Source organism: Dreissena polymorpha, chromosome 3 (assembly GCF_020536995.1).
Source record: "Dreissena polymorpha isolate Duluth1 chromosome 3, UMN_Dpol_1.0, whole genome shotgun sequence".
Lineage (NCBI taxonomy): Eukaryota > Metazoa > Mollusca > Bivalvia > Myida > Dreissenidae > Dreissena > Dreissena polymorpha.
Window position 1 is genome coordinate 142,332,560 of NC_068357.1, and position 17,236 is coordinate 142,349,795.

Consider the following 17,236-nt stretch of genomic DNA (forward strand, 5'->3'; position numbering starts at 1 on the left):
AATTTCTGGTTGACTTTCCTATTGGGGTTAGTCCATAACTATAAAGTCGCGCCAGTCAAAAATCATAAAAAGCGACATTTAAAATTATGGAAGCCAGAACTAGTCCCTACCCTGGGTCAATTCAAACAGGGGGTGATCACCTTATCCCACCATGTTTAAACTAAAAATATTGTTTTTATCCCTTTTATCTGTATATTCAATTTCTAAAATTATTAAAATATTGGAGAGAGGGTGTTGTAGTTTAAATAGATAGATCAGTTACATGATAAGCCTAACCGTAATGTGTATACAATTTAATACAAATATCTCAAATGTTAACATACACATCATACATTGCTTTGACTTTGCTTTAGGATTGAGCATGTTAATCACTAAATCAACATCGCTACAAAGTCTTTATCAATATTGACTATCGTTTACTGAAACCTTATCCGATTATGCTATCCGAAAATAAGCACAGGTTAAAGGTTTACAAGTAAACGAAATTAAACAGTGTATGAGTGTATATAAATTACATTAATTTGTTGAAGTGTGCAGCGCTTTGAATAAGAAGATCGTATGCGTCCAGATAAGTTAAATGACGTTTGAGAAATTGAAATGTTATTCAGAACTCTAAATATCCTTCCACAGGAGGCTGCCATTTTAAAGTTTGAGGTAAATATTTTAAGTTATAACATTACATGCATAATTATTTAAATTCAGCTAGGTATTACATCATGTTCTTTTTATAATTTATTTAAATGGTTATTTTATAAAAAATAATTTGATTCAAAAATATTTTATTGAATAATTTATCATTCCTGCGCTGCAGTAACGCAGTTGCTACAACAATTTACTACAAAGATGGTGAGTGAAACGAATCAATCAGTTGTTCATGTTTAATCTCGTAAACTCTCTATATTATTGAATCAAATAATACGTGTATTAACACTTTGCTTCACATTTTCATTTTAGGCCAAGGCAACGACGATCAAGGAAGCGATTACGAAGTTTGTGAGTTGTATTTTACCAATCGACTCTGGTTTTGTTATCAATGCATTTCGTTCCAATATAATATTCGGCAGCTTTACAAGTCACAAACTTTTTTATTAGGACAAAAAAGAAATCATCCTTCCGTCCATCATTTTTGATAATGAACTGTCATTTCATAGTGACCTTAATTGGCAATAGGCATTGTATGCCCCACAAAATCATAATGGGAAGCAATAAGCATTTCAGTTGTGCATCAATTCTTTTGATGCTTCCATGGAGTGGGAAGCATTAAGCATTGCACATGCCTTTAGTTTGTAAGAAAGCTTGTGTTTTGAACTATTGGGTGAATTATGCTCAAACTTTCATAGTTTAATGACTTTAACATGTTGTTGATTGTTAAGAAAGTAATTTTTACAGTGACGGGTTTTGGCAGAATTATAGCCCTTTGTCTGTTTATCCACTCTAGAGTATAAAGTCCTCAGAAGCTTTGAACCCCTCTTTAAGGAATGAATTTGCTCAAACTTTCACATTTGATTGAACTTATAGTGTACATGATTGTATATATTAAAAGAATGAAATTTTGACTGCAACAAGTTGTTATGTAGCAAATTGATTGCCCTTTGTCTGTTATTTCACTATAGAATATATAGTCCCAAAGTTAAGTGTTTTCAACTCCTAGGTAGATTTTGCTAAAATTTTCCTAGTGTAATAAACTGAAGGTATAGATGATTGTAAACAATATGGAATTTTAGCTGTGATAGGTTTTGGCAGAGTATGACCATTTGTCCGCCAGTGCCTTTCTACTAAATAATTTTCAGTCTCCTGAAGATTCTTTTCAAATTCTTAAATCTGTATCTTGCTATAACTTTCACAGTTGAATAACCTTTATGTTTAAATGAGTGTTAAATAGATTTTTTTGGTTGTGACAAGTATTTGCAGACTAATGCCCCTTTATCTGTTTTATGCCCTCTGCATCTATTGATGTTGGGAGGTATATAACGTATGGTCTGTTTGTTATTCTGTTTGTCTGTCCATACTAGTTTAACCCTGAATGATATGTTTTATGGTACTTCTCAAGCATATGTGTGAAGAACATACAGTAAGTCTACTTTCACAGCTTACTGGTTCTACATTTATTAAACTTTTGGTGGCTGCTAATTGCTCATCATGGTAATTATGGGATGTCACAGATGTGGGCAGACCTGATTAAGAAGGGATTTTGACAGCCCAGTAAACAACAGATATTTGAATGAATAATTAAATAAAGCTGTGCTCTGGGTAAATGGGGTCTTAATACATGTGCATAAAGTGTCATCCCAGATTAGCATATGCAGTCTCCTCAGGCTATTTAGGGATGAAACTTTCCACGTATATGGTATTTTTGTTTAAAGTAAGTCGCTTCTTAGCAAATATCCAGTGCAGAGGAAAAGTGTTATCCCTGATTAGCCTTTGCAGACTACACAGGCGAAACTGTGATAACACTTCACACTTATGCATTAAGCCCGTTTTTCCCAGATACAAATTATTCCAGTCTCATCTTATCATATTTGCTTGTTTACCTTAGGAGGAGCATGATAAATGTAAAGCAAATGAATCAAAGAAGGTCATGCTGTTAGGTCTGATACCACCCATTGAAAAAATGGATGCATCCCTGTCTACACTGGTAAACTGCGAGTAAGTTGTAATTAAATTAATGACATATGATAAACATTCTGAACAGTCACAATATTTATGTTTACCATAAACTGATCTTATATAAAAATCAAGCAGTACACTAATTGCTATGTTTAACAACTTGAAATGCATAATAAATTATAATTATGCCTATATCAGTTGTACTTTGTTATATAAACATGTATTTATAATGTATCTGTGTAAATAATATTATTTGTGTGTTTGCTATTGATTTTTTTCTTTCAATTACTTCACAGACATTTATCTCTGTCCACAAATATCATTGAAAAGATAGCAAACCTGAATGGTTTGAGTAAGTTATAATGTGGGTTTGCAATAGTGCTTTATAAATGTAATAACTTGCCAAGCTTTTCATTATTTATTTTAATAACTGTGTTTGTGATGGATTGATAGCTTTGTCATTTTACTGGTTTGGGAAATAACATAGACAGCAGATGATTAATTTATGAAACTGCTTTAAAATACTTATTCTTTGAAAATAACTGTGTTTTGTAATAATAATTCGAACACTACACGCGACTTGTTTTCTATAGACAAAGAAGGAAATCAAGTGTGGGTTATTCTGTAATAATTATTGGCGGAGCTTAATGTTTCGAAAGTAGTTCCGAATAAATAAAGAAAATATTGCAGTAAAATGCACGTGCTAAAACCGGCTCTAAAAGAAATTTTATAAATATAGCATGTATATAAATTTAATTAAACAAATTGTATATTTGGTGATAAGTGGCAATACCATGCCTACAAAGAATGTTATTTGTTAGTCAACGTAATTAAGAAAACATTTATAGCATGTCAGCTTTTCAGTAGCATCAATAAACTTGACGTCATTTAGTTCCAACGATTTTTGTTCTCAATGAAAGTGATGTCATTTGCAAAATATTTATGAATGAAAACAATGGCATATGTTTGTACAATTCAATGACATCAATTAATAGTGAACTGTGTACTAAGAAGGGCGGAATATTGAAAAATATAGTTCACGTCCAAAAGCTTGGACCAAATCAATCAGAATCGTGTTAGAATCGAAATAATAATTTTTTATGATGGTTTGTTTTCGAATGACCCACAGTAAGGAGTATAGGTGCGTGTTATCAAATTTCTCGTGCTTCGCACTCATGATTTAATTCCTACGAATCTATACTCCTTCGACAACAAACCATGATAGAAAAATATTATTTCTTATATATAGTGTTTGAGGTTTGCTTCAAAACCTAATTGCTGTACTTTTTGTGTATGTCTTGTTGTGGTTGAGAGTGGTTTACAGTGATATATGTTTTGTAAAGCTGAATACCATGTACCAAAACTGATGCAATGCCCAATTAGACTAGAAAAGCAATCAATCAACAAAATAAACATTAAGATCTACAACAAGTTATATTATATACATCTATTACTTTTTAATGATCATTACAGTAAGATAGTTAATTGAATTGTGTGGTTGTAACTGTTTCTTTCTCATTTACAGAAAATCTCAAGGTACTGTCTCTTGCAAGGAATAACATCAAGTCGCTGACCGGTCTAGTAGGTGTTAACTTTTAACCCTTTGCATGCTGGGAAATTTGTCGTCTGCTAAAATGACGTCTGCTTAATTTCTAAAATTAGCATTTTCTTCGATTTTTTTTCAAAGAATACTATGAGAATAGCAAACAGTTTGGATCCAGATGAGACGCCACGTTCTGTGGCGTCTCATCTGGATCCAAACTGTTTGCAAACGCCTTCAAAATTCGGTTCCCGCACTGAAAGAGTTAACTTTTATTTCATAGAACTTGCTACAATTTGTGTTCATATATAGGCCATATTCACTTGTAAAAGCAATTTAACAATTAATTCAAAGACTTGTTTGGTTCATGCTAATTTAAATATCTATTGAGCATAATTGATATCCTCTTACAAACTCTCATTAATTATTTATTTGCTTTTACATATATTTACAAAATTAGAGCACGTATTACTGCATGTAAAACGCCAAATGTTCCCAAGGCTTATTACTTGTTGCACATTGCATTTTTACTTGAAACCCTTGTGTATCAGTTGCCCTTTTGATGCAATCATAAACTGTGGGGCAGGGCCATTGTTCTCCCAACTGACAAAAAGTTTTCTCCTCTAACTAGCTGGCATGAATACACATTGATTGGTTTATAACAAATTCTCTTGAAACCATGGCAGTTAGCCATAATCATCTAATCCTTATATCTTTTGCTATCTTAAAGTGCATCAGCTACGTACTTAAATCTGTGTTTGGTCTTTGATCAGGAAGCTGTTGGGGACACCCTAGAAGAGCTGTGGATCTCGTACAACAACATAGAGAAGCTGAAGGGCATCAATGTCCTCAAGAAACTCAAGGTCTGTTCATTAGTGCCATTATTGACACCAATTTTTGATACAGACAGAAAAGGATGTTTTTTTTGTGTTAATTTTAGAGAAATATTTTGTGTGATATGGAGGAGTGATTCACCTTGCTGTGTTTTTGCAACACTCTCCTATTGCCTCTTTTGAATAAAAAATTTAACCTGTAATTAGATCAGATTAATAAAACAATTAAATTATAAATACATGACTGTTTATATCTGGAAATTTCCATATGTTTGTGCAAGTCAAGGCGTGTGAACCTTTTCAGTGCATGCATAACTTACTGGTAACCTGTTACGTGTACATCAGTTCCTTGCTCTTCCCTTGAAATTATGTGCCAAATAAAGCAACCGTATTTAAATACATGAAAAAAGGAAATAAAATTACAATTGAAACATGAAACAAAACCTGGTTTAAACAAATAAATAGTATACTTGCTTTATCATGGCAGGCTTTTTATGATGCCTCTTGATCAGTTGCCTGAACCTTTTCTGACTCATCAGTGAGTCTACAGATTTTTCCAAACTATGTACACATCATACACTGGATAGCTGTAGCCTTTTAAGCTCACCTGATTGCTCAGGTTAGCTTTTGTGATCAGTCTTTGTCCGTCATCTGTCTGTCCGCCCACATTTGTTCATAAACACTAGAGGCCACATTTCTTGTCTGATCTTCATGAAACTTGGTCAGAAGCTTTGTCCCTATGATACCTCGGTCGAGTTCAAAACTCGGTTATGCCGAGTCAAAAACTAGGTCACTAGGTCAAAAAAAGAAAAACCATGTAAACACTGTAGAAGTCACATTTCATGCCCAATCTTCATGTTACTTTGTCAAAATGTTTGTCTTAATGATATGTAGGTTGGGTTCAAAGTGGTTCCGGTCCGTTGAAAAACATGGCCGCCAGTGGGCGTTGCAGTTTTCCATTTTTGGCTATAGAGAAACCTTGTAAACACTCTAGAGGCCACATTTCTTGTCCGATCTTCATGAAACGTGGTCAGATTTGTCCCAATGATACCTTGATTGAGTTTGAAACTGGGTCATGCTGGGTCAAAAACTAGGTCACTAGGTCAAAAAAAGAAAAAACTTATAAACACTGTAGAAGTCACATTTCATGCCCAATCTTTATGTAACTTTGTCAAAATGGTTGTCTTAATATGTTGGTTGAGTTCAAAAGTGGTTCCAGTTTGTCAAAAATTATGGCCGCCAGTGGGCGTTGAAGTTTTCCTTATTTGGCTATAGTGAAACCTTGTCAACTCTCTAGAGTGCACATTTCTTGTCCGATCTTCATGAAACTAGGTCAGAAGATTTGTCCCAATGATACCTCGATTGAGTGCGAAACTGGGTCATGCTGGGTCAAAAACTAGGTAACTAGGTCAAAAAAGAGAAAAACCTTGTAAACACTGGAGAAGTCACATTTCAAGCCCAATTGTTCATGTAACTTAGTCAAAATGTTTGTCTTAATGATATGTTGGTTGAGTTCAAAAGTGGTTCCGGTCCGTTGAAAAACATGGCCACCAGTGGGCTGGGCAGTTTTCCTTATTTGGCTATAGAGAAACCTTGTGAACACTCTAGTAGCCACAATGATATTTGGTCAGAATTTTTGTTTTCAAGATACGAGAGTTGAGTTTGAAAATGGTTCAAGTCCGATGAAAAAAATGGCCTCTAGGGGGGGCGCATTTTCCTTATATGTATATACGAATGTAGTAAAAAAAAGCTTGTGAGCACTCTAGAAGTCACATTTTTTGCCCAATCATTATGAAACTTGGTGAAAACATTGGTTTTATTTATGTCTTAGATGAGTTCAAAAATGGTCCCGATCGGTCTGAAAACATGGCCGCCCGGGGATGTGTGGCAGTTTTCCTAATATGACTATAGAGAAACCTTGTGAACACTCTAGAAGTCACATTTTTATACCCCCGAAGGAGGGCATAATATTGAATGCACTCTCGATCTGTCTGTCACACTTTTGCGTTTATTTTCACATAATGTCGCATTTACATGATAACAATTGGGAAGCAATCAATCAGTAAATTGGTAAACAAAACATCAGAAACAGACCATTCATTGATTGTTGCTCGTCAAAATTACATCAACAATTGTGAAAACTCATCTATGTACATTAGAACAGAGGTTCTATTTAATTGCTGCATTGAAGTTTATTACCTTCTTGATTGGCACATAAATTCCCGTAATAAGCAAGAAATGTTGTGCTAGGCAGAAAACCGTGTTCATTGGCAATATGTTGAGCAACTGTTATGAATTTCATGATTCATTTCATGAAAATCCCAGGTAAACCTATACAAAAGAATGTAACTAGTAAACTGATCTTTCAGGAGGTTATCCAGTAACTTTAATAACCTGTTGCATACCTACTTTGCATACCTTTTACATGTACATGTATAATTATGCTATTAACATGTATGCAAATTTACTATGAAACATTATTATGTCTAATAAGTATTGCTGTTGTTTTGTTTTGTATAACCTGTGCACATTTTAAACGTTTTCTACATTTTTTAATTGCTACAGGTCCTGTACATCAGAGTGAACAATGTGAAAGACATGTCTGAGTTCTCCAAACTGGTCAGTTTTATGGAATATGATAATTTGTTAAAGATGTATTATGCTTGAAGGACTTTCAAATTATAAGAAGTTAACTATTCTTTCTGATGCATTGTGCAAAGGACTTTAAATTAGGGATGGCAAAATTATTCGAATATTCGATTGAATGGTCAGCATTCGAATAATAAAAATGATATTCGCATATTCGCATTTTTATCCAAACATAATTTCACCAATATTTAATGACCTGCGAACCGCTACTAAAAAGCAACCGAAATCACATGGGAGTAACATGTTTGACGTGACGTTCTTCGTGTCAAACTGATAACGCGGCCTGTATCAGTGTTGATTGCGCAATGCAATATACACGCTCTAAGAAAGGCCCCGACTGTTGTTTGCCAATGGGGTGCAAATTAACGGTTTCAATTGACTGGCGAATAATAATTAAGTTTTGTGATCACAGTATGTACAGCCATTAAAATGTGTGAATTACTCAAATCGCGCAATGCAATATACTTACTATAAGAAAGGGCCCGAACAGTTGTCAATTAGGTACCAATTAAGGGCTTCAATTTACTTGCGAATAATAATTTAGTTTTTGTGATCACAGTTTAAACAGACATTTAAGTATGTGAATTACTAAAAAGTAACAGATGATATAAACTAAACAATCATCAAGGAATCATAATTCAAATCTGAAAATGCCACCAGCCCCTTCTGCAGTATGGAATACTTTACACGGTCTGTGGATAAGAAGACCGCAACGTGTAATGTGTGTAAACTTAGTTTTACCAATGGGCAGTCTGCTACAAATCTGTGAAATCATTAAAAAATAAAATTCTATGACACGATGTTTTTCATTCTATTTGTGCCCGATCACAGTATCGGTCATAGTATTAGTCGACAGCAATACAATTTTTCGATAGCAACGTTAATAAATAGCCTCGTATTTAGCAAACGGATATAACTTACAAACCAATGGAAATTTACACATAACAAGGTAAAATCAATCCAGCCGTTTTATGCAAATATTCGATTGAATGAATTTGCGAACATTCGAATACCGATTTTGGTATTCGATGCCATCCCTACTTTAAATGTTATGCATGGAGACAGAGGTTGTCAGACTTCACTTTTGTCTGAACACTCTTCAACAACACGTGTCAAATTTGCGATATGGTTATCTTTATTCTGATGAGACACATAAATGTAAACATTACAGATAGGCTTATAGCAAGTCTAAATAATTTTTCTTTGTCTTAAAAAAACGTTCAAAATAGTCGCTGTAATTTCACACTACATTTAAGTAGCCTATAACTCTTGCCACTGTACAGGTTGATCTTCCAAACATGAAGGAGCTGGGGTTTGTTGGCAACCCGCTGGCAGATTCCCTGATGGAGAGTGGCCAGGAGGTGTACACAGAGACCATCACCAAGAAGCTGCCCAAGCTAAAGCGGCTTGATGGTACGTCTGAAACCTCAGAATACTGTCACAGACTTAACTGTGGCTTGAAGAATTTTTCATTTATGGTTGAATTTGACATGTCTAAATGTTCTGCAAATGCACAAATGTAAAGTATTAGATTTTCTTGTTCCAAAGCTTAGTATCACTAACACTTATTGAAGAAATTTTCAAATTCATAAAAAGCATATGATAATTCTTTATTAATACTGGCTTAGATCTTGAACAAATTTTAGGCAGATACATGTTTTTCGGTGTCAGAAGATCTTATTACACAAACATTTGTAGCTCTGCGTTTTTGAAGAAAACCCGAGGTATTGTCATAGCCAGCTCGTCGTCCGCCGTCCGCGTCGTGCTAAAACCTTAACATTTTGTTAAGGTTTTGAACATTGGCTCTAAAATCAAATTGCTTCAACATACAACTTTGAAACTTCATATGTAGATGCACTTTGATGAGTTCTACACGCCACACCCATTTTTGGATTAATAGGTCAAAGGTTAAGGTTACTGTGACCTTTAAAAATAATAATCTGACAAGCTTTCATTTATTCAAAACTGCACCCGTAGCCGAGCGTGGCACCTGTTATGCGGTGCTCTTGTTTACTTTATACGTCGGTCATCAGATGCAACTTTGCAATGTCTAGCTCTCCAAATAAGTATATGTTACTTGTTTGTTGGTTCTTGAAGCTGCATTACATTTGTTATTATTAAATATATACAAAAAATAATATAAATCTCATGAAAATTTACAGTTTGCATACAGTCTGCGCTGTGAAGCCATGCTTTCTTGTATGCTTTATGATTAATAAAGTTAAGGCCATCTTAAACTTGCTAAAAAAGGGGTTTTGTCCTATGGAAATTACACATTGGCTGGATGTTTTTGAGTTCACTCCATGAACAAACTTGCTGTGAGCATATACATATATGTGAGTATATGATTGATCTAAATGCCAACTGGGGACCCATATTGTCTATGTGTTTCTATGTGTTTCCAGGTTTCACTGTGATTCGACAGGATGAAGAGGAGGAGGAGGCTTAAGAATGATACATTTGTCTGTGAGCTCTGTTAATGATTTGAAGCTTGTAGTTGTCCAGTTACTACATACCAAATCAAATGGACAATTTGATGTGGAGCTTTTTCTTATCAAGTTATGTGCTCATCATTGGACATTTCTTGTACTTATACATTCACAATCTGCAACCATCAACTATAATAATCAACATTATGCAGATCTATTTTCATTATTACAGTTTGAAGGAGTATACTGGAGTCACTAAGTTGAATGATTGATCTGTTGGTCACTTTGCATAACTTTTCCTTCAATTTATTACGATAATCAATTAAACTTCTATTATTATTTTTTTATTCATAAGGAATTAAAATGAAGAGCCTATTTTTCCCCCTTAAAAACTTCTCACTATTTGTATTCATAAGGAATAAAAGTGAAGACCCTATTTTTTCCCCTTTACAAAATGGCAGACTGACAACCATCTTGGATATATGAAACTTCCAACCTTTTTAGACAAACCCACCTGGCTACTGTCATGGCAATATTATCACATAGAAAGTTAAATATTCAGCACTTGTAAATACAAACCTCTGAAGTTGTGTCAGTATGAAAGCTGTGTTTCATAACCTTTTTGCACACCTTAATTGAGAATAACCTTAAATATAAAAATGTTTTAAATAACCTATTTGCACAACTTTTGGCACACTATTGCATGCTTTGAGTGGGGGAAAAAAAAATAAAAATGCATATCAGTGTAAATACTTCAATTCTACTTGCCACCTGTATTTTTCTGTGATATTAAATAAAATTATTCAGTATAAAATTTGTTATTACTTGTGATTTTCGAATCATTTAAATCGGTTAATTTTTAGGCAATCCATCATGTTAATTAAAAATAAGTGTGGCTGGAGGTGTTCTGTGTTACAATACTTTCGTAAAGAATGACACTAGAATTGCCAACTAGGTTTTCACGTTTTATCCCCATGCCGCATGTTTGTCCCAGGGGCGCCCCAGGGTTGGTAATGGGGCAATGCATAGTTGAGATTGACCGTATTGTCACAAGAGAAGTTCAGTATCAATTAGAAGTGAATCTGTGTGGAAATGAAGAAGTTCAATAAAAGGCAATTTTGGACGGGTGTGGCCTATGTGGGCGGGGCGCCCCAGGGTTGGTATGCATAGTTGAGATTGACCATATTGTCATAAGAATAGTTCAGTATCAATCAGAAGTGAATCGTATAGAAATGAAGAAGTTATAGTAAAAGGCAATTTGGGGTGGGCGTGGCCTATTTGGGCGGAGCGCCCCTGGGTTGGTAATGGGGCCATGCATAGTGGAGATTGACCTAATTGTCATAAGAGAAGTTCAGTATCAATTAAAAGTGAATCGGTGTAGAAATGAAGAAGTTATAGTAAAAGGCAATTTTGGGTGGGTGTAGCCTATGTGGGTGGGGCGCCTCAGGGTTTTTAATGGGGCCATGCATAGTTGAGATTGACCGTATTGTCAAGCATAGTTGAGAATGACCGTATTGTCATAAGAGAATTTCAGTATCAATTTGAAGTGAATCGGTGTAGAAATGAAGAAATTATAGTAAAAGGCAATTTTGGGTGGGTGTGGTCTATGTGGGCGGGGCGCCCCAGGGTTGGTAATGGGGCCATGCATAGTTGAGATTGACCGTATTGTCATTTAAGAGGTTCAGTATCATTTGAATTAAATCGGTGCAGAAATGAAGAAGATAATGTAAAATGACATAAAACAAGGGACAAAATTGTCACAAAACCAGGTTTTCATTGTGAAAAAAAAATCTGATAAAGGGAGAAAACTCAAACTGAACTTTTGAAATGAACAAACAAAATTAACCCCCTTTGTAAGTTTGTTTATAAAAAAAAATATATTTTTAGTCGTGGCGACCTTGACATTGGAGATATTGACGCGATTCTTTCGTGCGACACACCGTCCCATGATGGTGAACAAATGTGCCAAATGATTTTAAAATCTCACAATGAATGACATAGTTATGGCCAGGACAAGCTCATTTATGCCCATTTTTGACCTTTGAACTCAAAGTGTGACCTTGACCTTGGAGATATCGACGTAATTATTTCGCGCGACACACCGTCCAATGATGGTGAACAAATGTGCCAAATGATTTTAAAATCGGACAATGAACGACATAGTTATTGCCCGGACAAGCTTGTTCCACCCGCCCGCCCGCATTAGCCAATCTAATAACCAGTTTTTTCCTTAGGAAAACCTGGTTAAAAAATGAGTGAAAATCTCTGACCCGGCCCCGCCCCAACCCCCTTAAGTTTTGACCCAGGGGTCAGATCAAAATTCCGAATAGTGCAGGGTCGCACATATGCTTAAGCTACCATGTGTGTAAGTTTCAAGGTTCTAGTGTAGGAGGAGATAGTGGCCAGGACGGACAGACAGACGGACAGCGGAGATAACCACAATATCCCCACGCTTTTCAAAAAGCGTGAGGATAATAATTCTCTGTTAAGGTTTCAATTCAATAGATGTATGTTCAAACATTTATGAATCTATTTAGAGAAGATAATATGGTGATTACCAGTAACTTGCACAATTACTGGCCAAGGCGGGGAAAAACATGTGACACAGATAACGGGGGTGGTGCCTGTTACCTAAATAACTATAACACAACAAGGATACCATAAAAGGGGATTCCCAGAAAATGCACTTTGACAATCTATATATATATATATATATGTAATTGTAAGCTTGAGGAAGAAAAAATAAACAAATTTCTTAAATGATCAGATTCTGAAAGACCAAAACCTGACGAAATGCCCATGTCCCTGTTATACGGATACATCATATAACGTTGCATCAAAATTGGATTATAATGTGCATATATCTGGTGCCCTAACGAGCAATATCGAAGAAAATGTGCATTGAGAAATGAAAGGCAATTATTTACTTAAAAATCATTGGAGCCGTACCTTCCAAATATATATCTGAATCAACCCATTATTGTGTAAGGACGCTGCATTAAGCCACTAGCTTGCACTGTTGTCATGCTGCACAACCAATAACAAGATTTCAAATTTTACTGACAGGCAAATCAGCAACTGTAAAAGTACTTGCTAACACTAGTTTCAGATTCACAAACTGTAATAGATGTCTACAAATTTACAACTGATTGAACAAAATTGTTTTGATGACGAGATATGCCAGTCACAAAGCTGGGAATGGTTCAACAGCCCGAGCTTGTAGAAACATCCATACACTTCTGATCGTGGTTGAAAGTTAAAATGTTAAGGATAGATTGGTGGTTTTTAATGAATAATGAGCATTAGTGGTCTCTTCATTAAGATAAGCTTCACTATTCTAATAATAAATGTGACACAAATAGATGGACTTTTTCCCCCATCATTATGTACTAAGTTATCTGCTTTCTTATATTACAAAATTTTGTGTTGAATTCATGCATTCTTCGGTGCCCCATTTACCTAATAATTCTTCCACTACAAACAAGAGGGCCACGATGGCCCTGTATCGCTCCACTACTGAAAAAAGGCTGAAACAAAAATTCTCTGCATGTGCAAATACTTAAATATAGGCCCTATTTAAGCACATGTACACTTTTGTGACCCCCTGGGCTTGGTTAAATTTAACCCCAGGGGCATAATTTGAGCAAACTTTGAAGAGGACTACTATATCTCACTTCATGTACATACAAAATATGGTAGCCCTAGGTCCTAGAGTTAAGGACAAGAATATTTTTAAAGTTTTCTCAAAATAAGCAATATATAAGCGTATATAATGTTCAATTTTGTGACCCGCGGGACAGGGTCAAATTTGACCCAAAGGGCATAATTTGAACAAACTTGGTAGAGGACTATAAGATGTTACTGCATACCAAATTTGGTAGCCGTAGTCTGAATGGTTTTCGACAAGAAGATTTTTTAAAGATTTCACAAAATAGGCGCTTTATAAGCGTTTATTCAATTTTGTGACCCCCAGGGCAGGGTCAAAGATGACCCCAGAGGCATTATTTGAACAAATTTGGTAAAGGTTTATTAGATGTCACTACATACCAAATTTGGTAGCCTTAGGCCCAAGGGTTATGGGCAGAAGATTTTTTAAAGTTTTCACAAAATAGGCCCCATATAAGCGCATGTTCAGTTTTGTGACCCCCCGGGCAGGGTCAAATTTGACCCAAGGGGCATAATTTGAACAAACTTGGAAGAGAACCATTAGATGTCACTACATACGAAATTTGGTAGCCCTATGCCTTATGGTTAAGGACAATAGATTTTTAAAGTTTTCACAAAATAGGCACTATATAAGCATATAATCGATTTTGTGGCCCCCAGGGCAGGGTCAAATTTGACTCCTGGGGCATAATTTGAGTGGAGGACTATACAATGTCACTACATACCAAATTGTGTAGCCCTAGGCCTAATGGTTATGGACAAGATTTTTTTAAAGTTTTCACAAAATAGGCATTATATAAGCATATGTTCAATTTTGTGACCCCCGGGCAGGTTCAAATTTGACCCCAGGGATAAAATTTGAACAAATTTGGTAGAAGACTATAAGATGTCACTACATACCAAATTTAATAGCCCTAAGCTGGATGGTTATGGACAAGAGAATTTTTGAAGTTTTAACAAAATAGGCCTTATATAAGCATATGTTCAATTTTGTGATCCCCCGGGGCAGGGTCAAATTTATCCCCAGGGGCATATTTTGAACAAACTTGGTAGAGAACTATAAGATGTTACTACATATCAAATTTGGTAGCCCTAGGCCCAATGTTTATGGATAAGAAGATTTTTTAAGTTTTCACAAAATAGGCCTTATATAAGCGTATGTTCAATATTGTGACCCCCAGGGCAGGGTCAAATTTACCCCAGGGGCATAATTTGAACAAACTTGGTAGAGGACTATAAGATGTCACTACATACCAAATTTGGTAGCCCTAGACCCAATGGTTATGGACAAAAAGATTTTAAAGTTTTCACAAAATAAGCCCTTTATAGGCATATATTCAATTTTGTGACCCCCATGGCAGTTTCAAATTTTACCCCAGGGGCATGTATGAACATGCTACGAAGAGAACTATTAGATGTCACTACTTACCAAACTTTGTAGCCCTTTGCCATACGGTTATGGACAAGTAGATTTTTACAGTTTTCACACAATAGGCCTTATACAAGCATATGTTCAATTTTGTGACCCTTGGGGCAGGGTCAAACTTGACCTCAGGGGAATAATTTGAACAAATGTGGTAGAGGACTATAAGATGTCACTACATACCAAATTTGGTAGCCCTAAGCCCAATGTTTATGTACAAGATTTTAAAAGTTTTCAAAAAATAAGACCTTTATAAGCATATATTCAATTTTGTGACCCCGGGGCAGTTTCAAATTTGACCCCAGGGGCAAAATTTGAACAAACTAAGAAGAGAACTATTACATGTCAATACATACCAAATTTGGCAGCCCTATGCCATACAGTTATGGACAAGTAGATTTTTACAGTTTGACAAAATAGGCCTTATATAAGCATATGTTCAATTTTGTGACCCTCGTGGCAGGGTCAAACTTGACCCCAGGGGTATAATTTGAAAAAAACTTGGTAGAGGACTATAAGATGGCACTTCATACAAAATTTGGTAGCCCTAGGCCCAATGGTTATGGACAAGGAGATTTGTAAAGTTTTCACAAAATATACCTTATATAAGCATATGTTCAATTTTGTGAACCCCGGGCAGGGTCAAATTTGACCCCAGGGGCATAATTTGAAGAAATTTGGTAGAGGACTATTAGATGTCTCTACATACCAAATTTGATAGCCCTAGGCCCAATGGTTAAGGACGAGAAAATTTTGAAAGTTTTCACAAAATAGGCCTTATATAAGCATATGTTCAATTTTGTGACCCCCGGGGCAGTGTCAAATTAGACCCCAGGGGCATAATTTGAAGAAATTTGGTAGAGGACTATTAGATGTCTCTACATACCAAATTTGATAGACATAGGCCCAATGTTTATGGACGAGAAGATTTTGAAAGATTTCACAAAATATGCCTTATATAAGCAAATTTTCATTTTTGTGACCCCTGGGGCAGGGTCAAATTTGACCCCAGGGGCATAATTTGACAAAAATTGAAAGAGGTTCACCCCAGGAACATTCCTGAGAAATTTCATCAGAATTGGACCAGTAGTTGAGATGTTTTAAGGAAAAGTTAATGCACGCACGACGGACACAGGACCACGACCTAAGCCCCGCTGGCCTCTGGCCAGTGGAGCTAAAAATTAAGAATATTCTTGAAACATTTGTTTTCCAGAACTATTCAAACTGCTAGATATCTACGTCTCTGTAAATGATTTGTAAATAAATTTGCAGTGATCTTGTTTGTACAAATCTCCTTTATCTCATGTCTTAAGATTAGGTTGATGATAGCAGACTTCCACAAATGATATTGCACCGTGATAACGGACTCCCAAAAAAGATATTGCTATCTGATAGCGGACTCCACAAATGATATTGCACCGTGATAACAGACTCCCAAAAAAGATATTGCTATCTGATAGCAGACTCCACAAATGATATTGCACCGTGATAACAGACTCCCAAAAAAGATATTGCTATCTGATAGCGGACTCCACAAATGATATTGCACCGTGATAACGGACTCCCAAAAAAGATATTGCTATCTGATAGCGGACTCCACAAATGATATTGCACCGTGATAACAGACTCCCAAAAAAGATATTGCTATCTGATAGCGGACTCCACAAATGATATTGCACCGTGATAACGGACTCCCAAAAAAGATATTGCTATCTGATAGCGGACTCCACAAATGATATTGCACCGTGATAACGGACTCCCAAAAAAGATATTGCTATCTGATAGCGGACTCCACAAATGATATTGCTCCATAATTGACTATTGCAAAAAATATTGCTCCATTATAAGTACCAAAAAAGAAATTGCTATGTGATAGCCGACTCCACAAATGATATTGCTTCATAACTGACTCCACAAATGACATTCCTTCATGATAACCGACTCTCACATAAGATTTTGCTCCATAATAACTGATTCCCACAAAATAATACGCCATGATAACGGACTACCAAATAGGATGTTGCTCTGATTTTTGCTCCATGATGACAGACTCCAAAAAAAAAAAGCAATGTTATAACCGACTCCCATA

General features: G+C 35.7%; 2 protein-coding genes across 3 annotated transcripts in view; one reads left to right on the forward strand and one right to left on the reverse strand.

The window, feature by feature from the left end:
• LOC127871761 (28S ribosomal protein S10, mitochondrial-like) overlaps positions 1-651 on the reverse strand; it is an 18,651-nt gene extending 18,000 nt beyond the window's left edge. The window contains exon 1 of the mRNA XM_052414931.1: positions 516-651. Coding sequence (XP_052270891.1) covers positions 516-641 — 126 coding nt within the window. The 5' untranslated portion in view covers positions 642-651. The remainder of the gene's footprint in view (positions 1-515) is intronic.
• Positions 529-10,866, forward strand: LOC127871762 (dynein axonemal light chain 1-like). Of its 2 annotated transcripts, none has more exons than XM_052414932.1 (9): positions 529-654; positions 955-993; positions 2,537-2,646; positions 2,904-2,959; positions 4,133-4,188; positions 4,921-5,010; positions 7,546-7,599; positions 8,913-9,042; positions 10,035-10,866. In XM_052414932.1, the coding sequence occupies exons 1-9, from the start codon at positions 598-600 to the stop codon at positions 10,076-10,078; spliced, it is 636 nt and encodes a 211-aa protein (XP_052270892.1). In that variant the 5' UTR covers positions 529-597; the 3' UTR covers positions 10,079-10,866. The 2 variants fall into 2 exon arrangements, with proteins under 2 accessions (XP_052270892.1, XP_052270893.1); XM_052414933.1 differs by lacking the exon at positions 529-654 and adding an exon at positions 812-846.
• The last annotated feature ends 6,370 nt before the right edge of the window (positions 10,867-17,236 follow it).

What these genes read in the sequence shown, in the direction of transcription:
- LOC127871762 (XM_052414932.1), top strand. Translation starts at nt 598, where the DNA reads ATGTTATTCAGAACTCTAAATATCCTTCCACAGGAGGCTGCCATTTTA. An exon ending in CTGCCATTTTAAAGTTTGAG is followed by an intron (nt 655 to 954) that starts GTAAATATTTTA and finishes TTTTCATTTTAG; the next exon opens with GCCAAGGCAACGACGATCAA. An exon ending in AGGAAGCGATTACGAAGTTT is followed by an intron (nt 994 to 2,536) that starts GTGAGTTGTATT and finishes TGTTTACCTTAG; the next exon opens with GAGGAGCATGATAAATGTAA.